This window comes from Sorex fumeus, unplaced genomic scaffold (genome assembly GCF_029834395.1).
Source record: "Sorex fumeus unplaced genomic scaffold, SorFum_2.1 ptg000086l, whole genome shotgun sequence".
In the NCBI taxonomy this organism is placed as follows: domain Eukaryota; kingdom Metazoa; phylum Chordata; class Mammalia; order Eulipotyphla; family Soricidae; genus Sorex; species Sorex fumeus.
In genome coordinates this window covers 27,980,701-27,999,201 of record NW_026606143.1, presented here as the reverse complement: position 1 = coordinate 27,999,201, position 18,501 = coordinate 27,980,701, and the positions used below count along the sequence as shown (strand labels likewise).

General features: G+C 41.5%; 1 protein-coding gene across 2 annotated transcripts; it reads left to right on the top strand.

Annotated features, from left to right (window-relative positions):
* The first annotated feature begins 443 nt into the window (after nucleotides 1–443).
* PRDX4 (peroxiredoxin 4) lies at nucleotides 444–17,526 on the top strand. 2 transcript variants are annotated; one of them, XM_056131167.1, is made up of 8 exons: nucleotides 444–796; nucleotides 4,119–4,236; nucleotides 7,527–7,643; nucleotides 11,629–11,751; nucleotides 12,514–12,644; nucleotides 13,250–13,284; nucleotides 16,974–17,020; nucleotides 17,410–17,526. In XM_056131167.1, the coding sequence occupies exons 1-8, from the start codon at nucleotides 556–558 to the stop codon at nucleotides 17,411–17,413; spliced, it is 816 nt and encodes a 271-aa protein (XP_055987142.1). In that variant the 5' UTR covers nucleotides 444–555; the 3' UTR covers nucleotides 17,414–17,526. The 2 variants fall into 2 exon arrangements, with proteins under 2 accessions (XP_055987142.1, XP_055987141.1); XM_056131166.1 differs by lacking the exon at nucleotides 16,974–17,020 and having other exon boundaries at nucleotides 445–796.
* Nucleotides 17,527–18,501: the final 975 nt, after the last annotated feature.

Here is an 18,501-nt window from a genome sequence, read left to right as displayed (position 1 = left end):
GCGGGCAAACTGTTAGTCCTCGCTGCCCGGAGGAGAGGAAACGGTCAGACCTTTCCCCGCGTTATCCCAGGACCTTACACCTGGAGGGGTGGGTGGGGGTGGGACCAGGGCCCCGGGCGTGCTGATGGCTTGGAGGAAAATCACTAAAAACTGCTAATCACTAAAAAGGCAAACCATCCCTGAGCAGATAGGTTAGTTTCACTTTGGGGGGAGGGGGGATGCCGAGCGGTGACGAGGTTTAGTGGGAAAGATGGGCGTGGAGGGAGGGTAGAAAAACCTCCAGAAACCCGAGACCCCGGAGCCGGGGATGCCGCGGGCGGGTCCGCCTTCCGCCCGGTGGGGCCGCGCGCTGGGTCTCAGGGCGCAGGCGCCGACGCGGACCGGGGGGCGAGAGGGCGGGGCTTTCGCCCACGTGGCGGGGCGGCGAGGAGGGGCGGAGCAGGTCTCGCGAGGCCGCGCCCCTGATCGCGCGGGTGCCGCGCGAGCCGTTGTCGCTGCCGGAGCGGCGGGAGAAAGCTCTGGAACTGCGAGACGGGTGCCTTCACGCTCTCGGTCATGGAAGTGCCTGCGCCCCCGCCAGTGATCGCGGCTCGTTGGAGCCGGAAGCTGCTGCTGCTCCTGCCGATGCTTCTGCTTCTGCTCCCGGCCGAGGCGCAGAAGGACGGAAGGGAGCCGGAGGAGGGTCCCCGAGCCCGCGAAAAGGCGTGCCACTTCTACGCGGGTGGACAAGTGTACCCGGGGGAGGCGTCCCTTCTATCGGTCGCCGATCACTCCCTGCACCTTAGCAAAGCCAAGAGTAGGTGGTGCCCGGTCAAGAAAAGTGGGTGGGTGAGGGGTGTGCCCGCGGGAAGCGGGAGGTGGGGAGGGACGGCAGACACGTGGACCCGGGGCTCCCCGGTGGCTCCTCGGGGGCCTGGCCTGGGCGGCACCGTCCGGGCTTCCTCCCTCACGGGGCGGGCCGGGATCTCTCGAGGATGTGGGGGCTGGGAGGCGGGGGTCCGGTTGTGACGAAAGAAATGCTTTGGACTTATCAGATTTGTTTCAGAAGCAGCGGTTACCCCCAAAAGCCGCAGATGGGGGGGGGGGGAGGGTGGCACACGTCCGGGGCTCGCAGGCATCGAGGATGTTGTGTAAACTGAAACACTTCCTCGGACTTCGCAAAGGACCTGCAGCACATCACGTCTGTTTCCAAGAACTATTTCTGGGAAACATACATCGATAAGTCGAATAATCATTCACAGAAAGTTTGATTAAACGGGAAAGCAGCTAAACCGAAGTTCGAGCATTCAGACCTGGGGGGGAGGGGATCTTTTGAAAACTACTTAAAGCCACCCTCTCCCCCCCCCCCCCCAAGCCCTACGTCCTTTCTCCGGACCTATGCGGGGTCTTCTTGTGTCTCTCAGAAATGACGATTTGTTACCGAGTGTGCTGGCGGTTCTTTGTAGGCAAACAGAAAAAAAAAGAAAGAAATTGGAAGTAACTCGTTTGGGTTGATGATAAACCTCGTTGCAAGTTTGTGTCCAGCCAATTTGGGTTTGATTGTTTGCCTTTCAGTCCGGTGTACACAGCTGATGGCCACTTTCAGGAAGAACACGTCAGACTAAGTAGATACTGAGAAAGTTGTGGCCTGCTACATCTGGATGTTAAATTTTGGCTGTTAAGACATTTTTGTGTCCCTTTTAATGAAGAATTAAAGATCCAGGGACTTGTTGTAACTCATAAAATGGAATGTTAAAGACCCATTAGATTATACTTTCAAGTAATCCTGAGCAATATGAACAACTTTCACTGATTTCCTGTTTCCCTTTAAAACGGTGCGTTAGGGGGTAGAATATAACCCAAATGCTCTGAAAAAATGAAAGATATCAAAAATGTTGACCGTGGTGAACTTGATGGGGATTTTTATGGGGAGCAGGAATTTAAGTGTTACTGCTAGCTTGGATTTGCCAGAATCACTGGTCTTTTTGGACGGTTTTTGTTCTTTGAAGAGGGAAGGGGTAACTGCTTTGGGGAAATCCATTTATAGATCTTAACAAAGTAACTGCACTTTTTCCTTGCTCTAAACTGAGGGTTTTTTTCATTTCAACCCACCAATTCTTTTCATATTTTTTACTGTTACCTTATTTTTCTTTTGCACTGTAAAACGTTTTTCAAGGCTAAACAAAATGCTAGTAGGAACAAAAACAACATTGAATATTGCAGTTCTTAAATCCCAAATCCTCAGTTTTCAAAACAAAATCTAGTTTCCAGATATGTTTTTCACAATATGCTAAAGTCATTAGGGAGTGCCAGTATAATTGTAACTTCATATTTGAGTACCATTTTTAGCAATATATATAAACCATATATTGTCCAGTACCATATGAGGGGGACAGTTGGCTCAAGAAAATCACATCTTGAATATTTTAGAGAAATCTGCATGGTTTTTATCTAACTTTGCAGTGGCCAAAAATGCTGGCTATTACAAAATTAAAATAAATGACAAGTATTATAAATCTTAGCTTATAGGTACCTTAGTCAAACTTGGATGCAATTACTGACTTCAATGTATAGGACAGTTCTAAAAGTTTAAATGATGCCTGAAAATAGTAACACTAGATTAAGGTATATTATTTTCAAAGCTACTGGCTAGAATTACAGTATGCCCTTATAAGAGAGCCACAGATACAATTCACATTCCATCATGTCATCTGAAACCGGTTCAAAGGAGCTCTTTTTAAAAAAACTCTCTAGGAAAAAATTCTATGTCTGGGATTTTACTATTTTGACCTCACAATAGCTTTGCATATGGCTTACAGAGTAGACTCATCTGCAATAGATCCTCTGTGTATGGGAGAACAGGAAAAACATTTAAATTAGTACATATGAAAGACTGCCATTTCGGAAAAGACAGTTTTATTTTAACAGTATAGATTGACTAACTTAGAGGAGCTATAGTGAAGTGTACAGTAGGGCTAGTGCAGGGATGGAATACAGAGGGTCACTGAGGATGAAGGGGGAGTCTTGTTTTCTCTAAAACTTACCACAGACTAAAATTTAGCATTCTATTATGAAAATGGGTAATAAAGCACATTACTTTACCATTACTTGCTTATACCAAACTGAATAAATCATATTTTTATATCAAATTCTGATCATTGCACGTATCCTGAAGCATCTACATGCAGTTTTGAATAGGTTTCTATTTTGTTTTATTTGGGGGCCCCACCCAGCAGTGCTCAGAGATTACTTCTGATGCTGCTCTCAAAGATCACTCCTGGCAGGCTCAGAAGACCACATGGGATGCCAGAGGCACCCGGGTTTCCCACGAGCAGGGCAAGCACCCTACCTGTTCTACTATTGATCCAACTCCAGTTTTATTTTTTAGTACCATGCCCAGTGGTACTTAAGAGACCATCTGGTACCTGGTATTGAACCCAGACCTCCTGCATAAAAAGCACACACTTGGAGCTGGAGCGATAGCACAGTGGGTAGGGCGTGTTGCCCTGCATGTGGCTATGCCCAGGTTCGATTCCAAGCATTCCATATGGTCCCCTGAGCACTGCCAGGAGTAACTCCTGAATGAAGATACAGGAGTAACCCCTGTGCATTGCTTGGTGTGACCCCCCAAAAAAAGCAAAAAAAAGCACACACTTGGCCAGTTGGACTTCTTCTCCAGCTCCACGTGGGCAGTTTCATATTACTGCTAGACCTTGCAGTTTGTTTTTGGTTTAGGGAACACCCAGCTATGCTCAGGGCTTATTTCTGGTTCTGCTCTTAGGGTTCACTACTGGCAGGCTCTAGAGACCATTTGGGTTGCCAGGGGTTAAACCCGGATCAACCACGTGCAAGGCAAGTGCCTTATCCACTGGATCTCTCCAGCCCCTAAATCTTGCAGTTTTAAAGGGTGTATAAAAGGATGTATGTATTACTATATCAAAAGTTTGTTTTAAATATTTTGATCATTGTACAGTGGGTTTCCTTTATAGCTGTTTTTAGCACCTCTTCTGAGAAATGCATCCGTGTGATTAGACTGCTAAAGAGGTCAAAAGAAACCTTGATCTTTAATGATATACTAAAGCTGAGTTCCCATCCCACCAACTTTCTCAAACTTTTAAGCTGCATGTATTTTTTCTTAGTTTCCAAGCCAGCACCCTCTTGGGACGGAACAGCTGTGATAAATGGCGAGTTTAAGGAGCTGAAGTTAACTGACTATCGTGGGAAGTACCTGGTTTTTTTCTTCTATCCACTTGACTTGTAAGTAATGCCTACACATAACAGTAAAACCTGTCAATGTCAGTCATTCTCCAATAACATTAAATAGTTGGAAATTTTTTCCTTACCTCTTGGTTTTTAAAAGGCAAGCTGAGATAAAGGATACTTTTTATGAATGTAAATCTCTATGAATAAGAAAATTAAGAGTCTCTTTTCTCCGGTGATACCATTTAACTTTGGTTTTATTACTTTAGCACAGCGGGTAGGGCGTCTGCCTTGCACGCAGCCAACATGGCCGACCCGAGTTCGATTCCTCTGCCCCTCTCGGAGAGCCCGGCAAGCTACCGAGAGTATTCGATATGCCAGACACAGTAACAACAAAGTCTCCAATGGAGACGTTACTGGGCCTGCTCGAGCAAATCGATGATCAACGGGAGGGCCTTTACTTACTTACTTACTTTATTATTTTGCTGCATCTGTGGTTTTACTCCAATTTGCATTTTCCTAAAAGTATTGCATATAGTTAAGGAACAATACCTGTTAATAAAACTCACCATTATTGTGGGACCCTTTTCTCTAGTTTAACTCTGTAATATTCAAAATTACTGTCAGATTTTGTCACATCAGGAATTTTGAATATTCTCCAAATTTCATGAAAGTTAAGAGATACCAAAAGGACAATTATTCTAACTTTTTTTACTTGAAAAAAATCTTTGGTTATAAAAAAACTTAACAGGCTTTCACCCTTGCCACTGTATATTAAGATCTTTTTCCATTAGAGCTAACATAGAATGATGTAAATAAAATTTTAACTTGCAGGAGGATGAACTTAAGCTTAGGGGTGGGCAAACTTTTGTAAGAGTGCCAATCATTTTTGGGGGGGGGTGTTTTTTTGGGTTTGGGCCAAACTCAGCAGTAGTGAGGGCTTACTCCTGTCCCTGAACTCAGGGATCACTCCTGGCGGGCTTGGCAACCACATGGGATGCCGGAAATCAAACCCAGGTTGGCTGCATGCAAGGCAAGTACCCTACCTGCTATACTATTGCTTCAGCCCCAATAGTTTTGTGGTGATATCCACTGCATCTACTCTAAATTTTCCTGTTGTGACATAAAAACAACCACAAGCAGTACAGAACAAATGGGTGCTATGTTCCACTGAAGGTTCAGTTACAAGCAGAGATGTGGATTTGGCCTACAGACTAAGTTTTCTCACCCCTCCTCAGATCCAAATAGAAAGGAATATCAGAAGCAATGATTGACAGACCATTCATACCTTTGGGGAAATATTTTAAAAGTATATTCTAGCCTAGGTTCCCAGGGCCATTCTAGATTACAACTGGCTGTTTGCATATGTCAGTCTTCCACATGAACAAAACATTTGAAAAGCCAAGACTGGGTTGTGGTAGGAATTTGCCATCCTCCCAGTCAAAATCTTCAGACTTTTTTCCCGATTTTCTTTGTTTCATGGCAACAAACACACCAGTACAGCCCTGCTGGTTTCCACAGTGGAAAATGTTCATACCACATGAAAAATAGCCACTTTCCCAATCACTTCCTACCTGTTGCCTTTCAGAAACCTCAGAGCTAAAGCCAACTTTGCTTTGTTTTGTTTTGTTCTGTTTGGGGGCCACACCCTGCAGTGCTCAGGGATTTACTCCTGGCTCTGGCAGGCTCAAAGGAGCATATAAAGTGCTGGGGATCCAACCCAGGTTGGCCGCATGCAAGGCAAATGCCCTACCCGATGTACTACCACTCCAGCCTCAGAGTTAAAGTCACCTTTAACTTATTCCCAAATATACATTTTTTGGGAAAGCCTTGCAAGCAGTGCTCAAGAGGTGTGAGGGCCACTTGCGGCAATACTCAGCCAAATAGACCAGGTGGTTCAATGCAAGGGCTCAAGAATGCAGAACTGCTGCAGCCTGGTGCTGCTGGTGATAACCAGGACAACCAGCATTGCGTAGGGGCCTCTAGGGCTATGGCCAGAGGTGTTGAGGTGCCATGTGACGCTGGGATTTTAACTCATTCTGACAATGAACTATCTTCCTAGCCCTGAAGTAGACATATTTTTATCACATTTTTGAGCTGGCTTTTACTCACTTTTATTTCATTATACTTTATCATTTATTAAAATTTTTTGCCAAAGATTATTCCAGGTCACCCAAGTAACATTACAATCATGAAAAGTCCTACTACTAAAACATAGAAAGTTTTAGTTCTTTGTTGGACTTATTTTTTTGTAGTCTAAAAGATTATTCTTTTAAATTTATTTGTTTTTTCTCCATACCACATATGAATGAAATCGTACAGTGTTTGTCTCTCTCCATCTTGCTTATTTTTTTAGAATATTTTCAAGGCCCACTGAAGGTTGTTAAGATATCTAATATCAGGGCTGGAGCGATAGCACAGCGGGTAGGATGTTTGCCTTGCACACGGCCGACCCGGATTCGATTCCCAGCATCCCATATGGTCCCCAAAGCACTGCCAGGAGTAATTCCTGAGTGAGTGAGCCAGGAGTATCCCCTGTGTATTGCCGGGTGTAACCCAAAAAGGAAAAATAGATATTTAATATCATTTCTCGGGGGCGAGAGCAATAGAACAGCAGGTAGGGTGCTTGCCTTGCATGCAGCCAACCCAGATTCCATGTTTGGCATCCCATATGGTTCTCTGTGAATCCTGAGCCAGGATTAAACCCTGAGCACTGCCAGGTATGGCCCCAAAACAAAAACACCACTTCTCTACACACGTGTGTATTATATAAACCTATACATGTTTCAATGTACCTTATCTACTATGTATGATGTATTCTCAAATTTCCTATTTCACGTTCTTAAATGTTTATTGAAACTTATTCCATTGGCTTTAAGGAGTCCATAATAAGGTTTGCAAAATACTGCCCTGAGGTAATATGCTCTAAATAAAGATACCACAATGTAAAATCCTGGGCACCACAGAACTGGGACACAAGGTGGAAGAGGCCTTACCAAGAAAAGGAAGGGAACTAGATCATTTTCTTATCTCAAGATAGAAATAAATGTATAATATAAACATTGTATCGAGCCTTTGAAAGGTATGAAACAATATATCAATAATAAAGTATGGCAGTAATTCTATACAGAAGGGAATACCAGTCAATAGTGACTGAAGCTTTATATGTGATTTTTAATTATATTTGTCCAAATAAGATTTGTAGAGTAGTCCCATCTTGCTAAGGTTCATGTGTACAACTGTTCTTAATATGCATCGTTATACATTGAAGATGCAAAAACTACGGCACTTGAAACTTTATACATAGGCTGTTTTGAGAGTACTCAACTTTTTTTTTCACCTTTCAGCACTTTTGTGTGTCCAACGGAAATTATCGCCTTCAGTGACAGAATTGAAGAATTCAGATCTATAAACACAGAAGTGGTCGCATGTTCTGTTGATTCACAGTTTACCCATTTGGCCTGGTCAGTATCTCACACTTAAATTTGTAATGTAAAGAAAATGATTTAGTTGTAAACTCTGGGCATACAACTCTTATGAAATATGTTTATATACAACATGATGAAATATGTTTATCAGTTTGGGAATGGATTTACTTAGAAGCAGCTAGTTCAATGAAATTATGGTAAAAATGCTTCCTGGTTGTATAGGACATTTCAATTTGAAAGGCAGTTAAAGGCGACAGGTGATAGTGATAGCAGAAAATCTATCCAATTTTATAACTTTGTTATAATAAATTGGATAAAGTTAAATTGTAGGTAAAAACTACGTTTTGTCCTTTTTTGGTGTGATTGGCAAAGATTTCAAGTACTGAAAAATTACATTGACCGTACAAAGGTGTGAAGAAATGACACTCACAAAACTGGTTAAGCATTTCTGGAGAACAGCTAAGCAGCAAGCTTCAAATTTTGAAATATGCATGTTGATTCCAGTTTTTAATGATGTCCACAATTTTGTGTATAATGTTTTATTCCCACTAATACTCATTTGAAGTTAGCTTGGCTTTAAAACTCAATATTCAGGGCCAAAGAGATGGCACAGCTGATCAAGCACTTAGCAAGTAGCTGCCCTGGGTTCAATTCCTGGCACCACATATATTCTCTGAGCCCTGCCAGGAGTGATCCCCAAGTGCAGAGACAGGAGTAAGCCCTGAGCACCGCTGGGTGTGCCTCCCCCCAAAAGTCCTCAATATTCACTAATGACATGGAAGTTTTCATGCATTTACAATTATAGTTACTAAAATTTAATTTACATTACCTTAAGTGCTTTAAGATGTAGGTAGTTCTCTCTATTTGATTTCCTTGAAGAATCTCAATTTTCAGACATAGCTTCCCAAGAACCTAAGTAATTACCACAAATTTAATAAATATGGGGTGTCTTTTAAGTTCCTTAAAAATGTTTTTAGACGTAGTATGGCAGATAAGGTGCTTGCCTTATATGCAGCCGACCTGAGTTCACTCTCTGGTACCGCATGTTGTCCCCAAATAGCCAGAAATAAGCACTCACTGAGCACCACTGGGTGTGGTCCAAAAATGAAACAGGTTTCTTGGTTCTGTGGTTCCAATGGATAAATAGCACCTCTTCCCCACCAGTGTGTCCATGGCCCCTGCCCCACCCTGGTGATCTTCCTTTCCCCCTCTCCAGTTGCTTTTCTCTCAACTATGAATAACTGTCAATCCCAGTGCCTACATTTAAAAATTACTTGAGGAGCTGGAGCGATAGCACAGCGGGTAGGACGTTTGCCTTGCACGCAGCCAACATGGCCGACACAGGTTCGATTCCCAGCATCCCATATGGTCCCCGGAGCACCTCCAGGAGTGATTCCTGAGTGCATGAGCCAGGAGTAACCCCTGAGCATGGCCGGGTGTGACCCAAAAAGAAAAAAAAATTAAAAAATAAAAATTACTTGAAAAATTTTTAAACTGGTTTATAAACTGAAAAAAATTCTCTATCATTTAGAAACTGAAACTTCCAATTAGACGTTTTGTTTTTGTTTTGGGCCACATCCACTGGGACTCAGGGACTGCTGGCTCTGTGACCAGCGGTCACCATCAGTAGTGGTAGGGAAACAAACCCTGCCTTCCCACAGAAAAATATGTACTCAAAAAAAAAAGGTATGTACTCAACCAGCTGTGCTCTTTTGCCAACCCCAAATTAGACACTGTTAATTAGAATCACAACATGAATCTTGTTCTAACCGGCAAAATTCTCTCAAATGTTATTTTAAAATTTTATAAGCATACAGTGATTATTTCTTAATATAAAATACTAAACACATGGGTTTGGTTTGCTTCATTTCTGTAGTAACTCTAAAGCCTTATAGAATCAAAACACAAATCCACCGAGGAAAAAGTGTCATCTCAAATAATTTGGAATTGCTTTCCCAAAGAATTCTGGGATATACTGTCAGTTGAACAGGTTTCATATTAACCAGAGTTTTCGACAGTGAAAGTAGTATTTCACTGTTGGCTAGCTGCTGTGTCTCCTCCCAGTGGGGCACCAGTTCACATCCCCTGGTTTCAAGTTACAAATTATTTCAATTTGAAGGTTTTTGCTCCTCAAATTACAAATAACTTCCTTAGCTGCTTCTTATGGACTTTTCCATTTCTCTTTGCCTTAAAATTATTAAAATGTCACACTTAAGTGCCTTCTGATTACAAGTTCATGGTTCTAAGATTATGCTTATGAACAGTGAATCTCCTTTGATCCACTGTTTCCATCGGTAAGAAGTAATCAAATAGGGTCATAATAGAGCAGGGAAGGTGCTTGCTTTGCATGAAGCTAAGCTAGATGCAATCCCCAAGACCACATATACACCCCAACCCCCACCAGGAGTGATCGTGAGTGCAGAGTCTGGACTAAGTCCTGAGCACTGCAGGGTGTGCCCCACCCCCTAAAAATGAAGTAATCAGATAAGTTTGCAAGATGACATGTTTCCATCCATGTTTAAAATAACCACTTTATAATAACCAGGAACTTTAAATGTCTGTCAATAGAGATTAGGAAGAAATATGTAAGTTAAAGAGCTGATATAGATAGAATACATATAGCCATTAATCTTTTATTAATAACTTCCATTATACTTCTCTACTTGGGTGTGTGGCATATGTGTATATAAAAATACTGTTTTAATACATTTCCAGTAGCCTCAAGACCATTTAAACATTTCTGATGGACTGAGTTACTATTCCAGGTATAATACACAGTCACTTGGATTTAAGGTGATTAGACAACTATCAACTTACTGGGATGGTGGGAGGCTCCCAAGTGATGTATGTCCAGGAGGCTGATGGGCTACTCCCACACTGGGGCTGCTTGGTGAAATTGAGGGTCTCTAGGCTACACTCCATGGTGCTCTGCAAGTCACATGGAACTGGGGATGAAACCCAGGACAGTCCTTGCGAGGCATGTGCCAAAATCCCGCCCTATGTCAACCATTTTATACTTAAAATTTTTTTTATGGAAGGGCCAGAGAAATAGTACAGAGGTTAAGGCTCTTGGCTTGCACATGGCTGACCTTGATTCAATTCCCAGAACCACATACAGTCATGTGCTTACCACCAGGAGGGATCCCTGAGCACAGAGCCAGGAGTCAGAAACCCTGAGCACCACCAGGTATGGCGCCCAAAATCAAATTTTTATGAACAAAGCCTTCCTTCTTTCCTTTCTTCCTATTCTCACCTTCCCTCCCTCTCTTAGATGGGGAGAAAGCATGTAATACCAGAGTCAAACCCAGCTTCAGCCCTTTGAATCATCCCCTCTGCCCATAATTGCATTTTTTGGTTTGTTTTTGTTTTGTTTTTAGCCATACATGGCAATGCTTAGGTGTTACTCCTGGCTCTGCACTCATGAAATATGGAGGGACCATATGGGATACTGGGGATTGAACCTGGGTTGGCCCTGTGCAAGGCAAGTGCTCGACTGCTGTACTATTGCTCCAGCCCCATAAGTGCCTTTCTTGATCAAATGTATTTTTTTCAGTTAGTTTATATATCTGGGCTGGAGTGATAGCACAGCGGGTAGGGCATTTGCCTTGCACACGGTCAATCAAACACGATCCAGGTTTGATTCCTCCTTTCCTCTCAGAGAGCCCGGCAAGCTACCGAGAGTATCCCGCCCACATGGCAGAGCCTGGCAAGCTCCCCATGGCGTATTTGATATGCCAAACACAGTAACAACACGTCTCACAATGGAGACGTTATTGGTGCCTGCTCGAGCAAATCGATGAACAACGGGAGGACAGTGCTGCAGTGCTACATAGAGCCACATAATAGCATTTAAAGGATCTGAGTATAATAAAAGCAGGGATTAGAGGGAACGAGAGGATTTTTTTTTGTTAGAGAAAGAATGTGTGTATGTTCATTCATATATGTGCACATGCAGAGAAAATACCGTTTAGGTCCGCAGCATTTACTTAACTCTGAAAGTTCACTGTTCTCTTTGTTACAGGATTAATACACCTCGAAAACAAGGAGGTCTTGGGCCAGTAAAGATTCCACTTCTTTCAGATTTGACCCATCACATATCCAAGGACTATGGCGTGTATCTGGAAGATTCCGGCCACACTCTTAGGTACCATACTTTCAGTGGTTTCACATTATGCCAAACCCAAATTTATTTGTAATCCTTTAAATTTCATTAGATCAAGACACGTTATTTGCTCTATTTGAAAAAAAAATGTAGATACTTTAAGATGGTGATTGGTGAGTATCTGACTTCAATTATGTATCAGACCGATAGAGCTGGAAACTAATTTAGAGTTCTTTCCCTGTCATTTTAAAGATAGAAAGATTCATACAACTTAGCAAAGCCATGAACTTAGCAAAGTCAAACCTTTGGTTAATGAAGGAAACAGACATGAACCCAGGCTCCTTATTCATATCTTTCTTCTCCTTTCAAGACTGACCTCAGTAATGGTTTTCCTGAATACAACTCTCATAGGACTTAATAAACATGTGTCTTTGGAGTGGAAAAAATTAAGGGAATTATTTTATCTAACAGTTCTCACTGGGTTACTTGAATAATAAAATGTACATAGAATTTTCTGATAAAAGGGTACTTTTAGCTCAAAACAGCTGTAATTTTTTATATTGTTGATTGCTCTGCAATACAAATAATTACTTTTTAATAATGTTTTCTCTGAAAGTTTAAGTATTTTATAATTCTTTTTTTCTGTTTTATTGAGATTATATCATTCATCTGCCATATAATTCAGCCATTCAAAGCATGCAATTCAGTGATTTTCAGTATAGTCAGAGTTGTAGAACCATAACCACAATCCATTTTAGAACATTTTCATTACCCTAACACATCTCTACTGCTCTTGTTTTTCAGAGGCCTCTTTATCATTGATGACAAAGGAATCCTAAGACAGATTACTCTAAATGATCTCCCTGTGGGTAGATCAGTGGATGAGACACTACGTTTGGTTCAAGCATTCCAGTACACTGACAAACATGGAGAAGGTACCTTTTCCATTCTGGGGTTGGGGGAGGGTTGGGCATAGTCGGCAGTGCTGGGGACTGCTCCCAATTCTGTGCTTGAAGGTACTTCCCAGTGGTGCTCTGGGGACTATATGGTGCCGGGGATTGAACGTGGGTCACTCAGCTGCAAAACGTTTTACATCTGTTAGGTTACTTACTAACACTAAGAATTTTACCACAGGGGCTGGAGCGATAGTACAGCCAGTAGGTTTGCCTTGCATGTGGCCAAGACAGGTTCCATCCCCAGCATTCCATATGGTCCCCTGAGCATCGCTAGGTGCGACCCAAAAATAAATAAAATGATGAGAATATTCTTTTTAAAAAAGAATTTTATCATAGAGCTTATGAGCAGGAAGCTAATCTATTTTCATTTTTGCCTAATTATACTGTTATAAGTAGTTATATTCAAATACATTTATAATATAAGAAATGAAGTTGGGCGTGTATAGTGGCTTAGAAAAATATTAATACAGTGTTTTAAGAAAAACATTCTAATACACTGTTTTGGAAAAAGAAAAGCCAAGACTTACTAGAGAGAACTGGACTGTGTTTTTAAGCTGTCTCTTGTCTGTTTTTGTTCCTTTTAGTGTGCCCTGCTGGTTGGAAGCCTGGTAGTGAAACAGTAAGTCACACTGATATTTTTTTTTCTCATTAAGGGGATGATTGAGAAAAGATAAGGGGACATTCTGGTTAATCATATGTTGTAATAGAACTGCATCTTATAAATAAGGCAAACATTACTAGACATAAATCTTAAGAGTAAAGGTATTTTCCAACTGTAGAGAGAGCAACAGACTGAGGACAGCAGGATATATGTACTTAATGCTGTGAATTTTAAAGTAAGTTTCCACGGAAATAGACCATAGAAAAGCAGAACTGGGGATGTGGCTTAAGTGGCAGAGCATGTCTTAACATATGTAAGGACCTGGGTTTGATTCCTGGCACTTCATAACCTCTGAGCACTGCTGGATATGGCTCCCACAACTTAACAAAGTAGGAAACGGTGTAACTTGGTGAAACACACAGAAATTTTTGAGAATCATATACTGGATTTCTTCCCATACCAAGAGAAGTCACAAATAAAGCCTTGCAACATATAGTAAAAAGTTTCAAGAAAAATCTGGCTTAATTAACATCGATGTTAATGGTTCTTTCCTTGTCATTTGAACAAATAAATGTAACCAGGTACATACCTTCACTTAGGGAGACTTTATAATTTACATTCGCTGAAGTTGTCTCTGGCCTAAATGCAATCTGGAAGCTTGCTTAGAAATATTTTATAAAGAATGAATATAAATATTACTATTAATAATAGGTTGTAAACAACATAGCACGTTTCAGAAAACATGTTGACTATCCATTTAATTTTTGAGGCCACCAACCCTTAGAGAATCTCAGGAAAAATATTGAAAAATCTTTTCCCTGTAGAAAAATATACCTGCATTAATGCATACTGTTTAAACCTCAGCTCTATTGAGATTTTCATAGAATTGAATGTTTTAAGTGTAGAACATGATAATCTGGTATAGGTGTCTTTTTTGCTTTTGTTTTGGGGTCACATAATACTCAAGGGTTACTTCTGGTTCGGTGCTCAGGAATTGTTCCTGGAAGTGCTTGAGGAACTGTATGGAGTTCCAAGGATTGAACCCAGGTTGGCCACATATAAGGCACCCTAAAGATCCACTCTATTTTTTTGTTTTGTTTTATTTATTTTTTGAGCCACACCCAGGACTTACTCCTGGTGGGCTTGGGGACCATAAGGGAAAGCCAGGGATCAAACCTGGGTTGGCCTCATGCAAAGCAACATCTACAGTAGTCAGTATGTTGTGTATTATTAGATCTACAGAACTTATAAATGAAGGCTTTTGTACCCCTTGCCCAATATCTCATTTCCCTTACTCATCTCCCACCACTCGCCAGGAAATCATTATGTTTCTATGGATAGTCTTTTTCTTCTTTTTTAGTTTAATGAGGGGACAGTTTTGGGCCACAGCTGAGAGCACTCAGGGATTACTCCTGGCAGTGTCGGGGATCGGCTTCATGTGGTCAAGTGCCTTAAACTCCCCCCACGGGTATTCTGAATAGACATTTGTTCAACTTGTGTGACAACTATTCGAGCTATTACAATAGCCAGATAGTATTTATCAGTGCAATGCACAGCCACGGTCCCCACCCTCAGAGTTACACTCTAAATTTAGATTGTGGCAGATGCTTTTAGAAACAGGTTGATGGGATAGATGGGGTAGTAGAGTATGGGCCAAATGCTTCTAAACTGACATGTGAGTGAAACTGGAGTGGAGAAAGCCAGTCATGTAAAGTGCAGCACAGGGGGATAGAGCGATAGCACAGCAGGTAGGGTGTTTGCCTTGCACTCGGTCGACCCGGGTTCAATTCCCAACATCCCTTATGGTCCCCTGAGCAACGCCAGGAGTAATTCCTGAGTGCAAAGCCAGGAGAACCCCTGAGGATCACCGGGTGTGACCCAAAAAAGAAAAATAATTAGTTAATTAAAAAAATTAAGTGCAGCACAGAAAGAACAATAAGGGTAGAAGCTGAACATAGTTCAAGGACCAGAAATGGGGCACAAGTGGTAGGAATAGAGGGAAGCTAGAGGGATGGTAGTGAGAATGCCAGTGTCTCCTGGCATAGAGCCTTAGAGTCTAGTGAACTTATCCACAGTGTGGAATCACTGGTGACCATAGCTGGGGCAGCACCTAGTTTGGAGTAGGTTGAGGATGTGGGTACAGGAAAAGTAAGGAAAAGGAGGCAAATAAAGAAAAAACAATTAAGAAATACAACAGTCCTTACTAGAAAGCTTGCCATAATGTGGGGGGAAGGAGGTTAGGTCGGACAGTGATAGTGGGAAGTAATCATTCTGGACAGGAATTGGGTGCTGAAAGGAGGTAAAGTGATATACATGATATCTTTCCAGTAATAATACTGCAAACCACAGTGTCTAAAAGGAAGCAAGAAAAGTGTCTGCTATAGAGGCAGACTAGAGGATAGGCGGGAAATTGGGGACACTGGTGAAGGGACAGGTGAGTCCTCGAACATTGTACATTGAAACTTAGTCATGAACAACTTTGTATCTCATGGTGATTCAATAATTTTTTGAAAAAAATTAAAAATACAATGTTAAAGGGCAAGGAGAAAGTATCTGGAGAGAATGTGGGGTCAAAAATAATTTTGTTGGAGCTGGAGTGTTTGCCTTGCACACAGCTGACCTGGGTTTGATCCTTGGCACCAAATCTGGTCCCCAAGACCATCTGGAGCGATCCCTATGCTCAGAGCCAGGTGTGGCCCCAAAAGGGAAAAAAGTAATCTTGAAGTGTTTCTTTGAAGATAGGTGATTTTCATCTCTGTCACTATCATTTCCCTCCTAGATAGACCTCCTGATTTGTCTCCATTACCTCAGTTTCCCTTCTGTCCAGCGTATATCCTCGACCAGAACCTTTGAGTCTCCAGGAATCCCTCTCTGCCTCTCCCTCCCCCGTCCCTCTTCTCTGTCTCTCACATACTGTGCTGTCACCAAATCACATGGCTCACTTTCCCCAAAACAAATCCAGTAGAACTTTGTGGCTTTACTTTGGTCTTTCTGTAATAGTCTGGTACACCTGTCCCCTTCTTTAAATTCTCCTCATCTTTCAAGGCCAATTTAAATGCCCTCTTTACACAGATCGTTGCTCTCTCTGGTGGCCTCTCAGCTTCTACTGCATCAGGCACTGTATACATGTACATCTCCCCTTAGTTCTTATATGAGTTGCAGTATTGTGGGATTTGATCCTTATCTTTATCTCCCAACACATTGGTGGCACATGGTCGTTATTCCTTAAGTATTTGAAAATTGAAATCATAAGTTGGTTAAAAACAGAATCTTCCTTCAAGTAATATCTGAAAAGATAGAAAATATTTGACATTAAAGAAAAAGTCCTAACAAAGCATATATACAACTATCAGAGGCTGATTTCAATAGTTTCTTTTTCTAATAAGGAATAGATATATTCTACCCATAACAAGTAGCATAATTCATAATGAGGTCATTTTATTGGAAATTACAAAAAAGCCTTGAAGGTTACTAAGGCTCTAGAGTGCCCTTTTCTTTCAGAGTTCATTCACATGTTGCTGAAGGTATATTTTATTTTTTTTTAATTTGCAGTTTGAGATTAAACATGTGCATTCTGCATCTCCCTCAGATTCATTTGCATGCACTGCTCCCTTTTCAGCCACTGACACGGGATCTTTTCATCAGATAATTTAAAAATCACATTAACATCTGTAGCCATGCTCTCTTAATATGTTTGATTTAATTAGATCAAACCTGATGATGCCATGAAAGCTTGGTGGTCAAGAGAAGAGCTGTAAGTAAATTTGGGGTGCTTGAGTACAGATGTTAATTTATTACTGAGTTACTTGCCTTTGGGGTTCCTTTTGTTTGTTTTTTGGATTTTTTAGACATATACACTGGTGCTCAGGGACTATTCCTGACTATGCTCAAGGGTTATTGGTGCCAGGGATCTAACCCGTCCCCTGGCCTTATTCCCTGTACTATCTCTCTGGCCCCTTATTTGCCATTTTGGGGTACCCAGCATTAATAGGTAGGACAAATCTCATTTTTCTAAATATAAGTGATATGACTTGATATTAAAAATCTATACTGTCTTTCGTCAAGAACCATGCAACTAATGTCAAATTTAACGATGTACTTTGACTTTTAACATGTATAATTTATTGGTCTCTTTTCTTACAGATAATCCCAGACCCAGCTGGAAAACTAAAATATTTTGATAAACTCAACTGAAAAATAGTTCCCTAGATTTCAATGCTTGAAACATCTCAATAAACAAAGTTCACTGTTTCAGTTTCACATTGTATTACAATAATTTCTTGGAGAATATAAAAATGTATGTCACAACGCAGAGGTGTTTAATGCTTAAGTTGGGCAAAAGATTGGCAGTTTCTGTCATTCAAGATGAGAAAAGACATTTTGCATCACTACCAACAAGAATGTTTCTGAGGTCTATAGTAGGTACCAGGCATTGGTTAGGCAACTTGTGTCTGTTATTTCACTTAATCTTTACAGCAATATTTTTTCGTTCTTTTTTTCTGATGTTTTTCTGGTGTGTGTTTTGGTTTGGTTTTGGACCACATCCAGTGGTGCTCAGGGCTTATTCCTGGTTCTGTGCTCAGGAATCACTCCAGGCGGGCTCAGGAGACTGGGAGATATGGGAGATCATCCCCTAACAATAACCCAAACCTAAGGTCAGGCTAGTCACCTGGGGAAAAAACAACACAGGTCTTTTTTTTTTTATAATTTATTTCTTTATTGAATCACTGTGGGAAAAGTTACAGAGCTTTCGGGTTTAGGTCTCAGTCATGTAAATATCAAACACATTTCCCTTTACCAATACTTATTTTTAACCGTGAACCCCAATAGAACCCCACCTCCCACCCCTCCCAATTCCTGTGAGGCAGATGAGTTCTAGTTAATACTCTATCTACTTTGACTAGATACATTGTTTCGATAGAAGATGCACAATTATTGTTTAGAGTTTACGACCCCCCCCCCCAATCAGACATGCTGAAACAGCGTTGTGAAATGATTTGCTTTCTACAACTTGGTTTAAGAATAAAATGATGATGGTTTTGGATTTCTGCTATTTTACTTATTAACCATGGAAGAATTTCTATTAAAAGTTAGATAGTTAAGAGATTGGTTTCTGTGCTCTGGAGTCGTGGCCGTGCCGGAGAGCCACTCGTGGGGGGCAGCTGGTGACCTCAGCCAGGGGTCAAGGACGGCCCAGAACGCCCCCCTTCCCATGAGGTCCCTGCTGCCCCCACC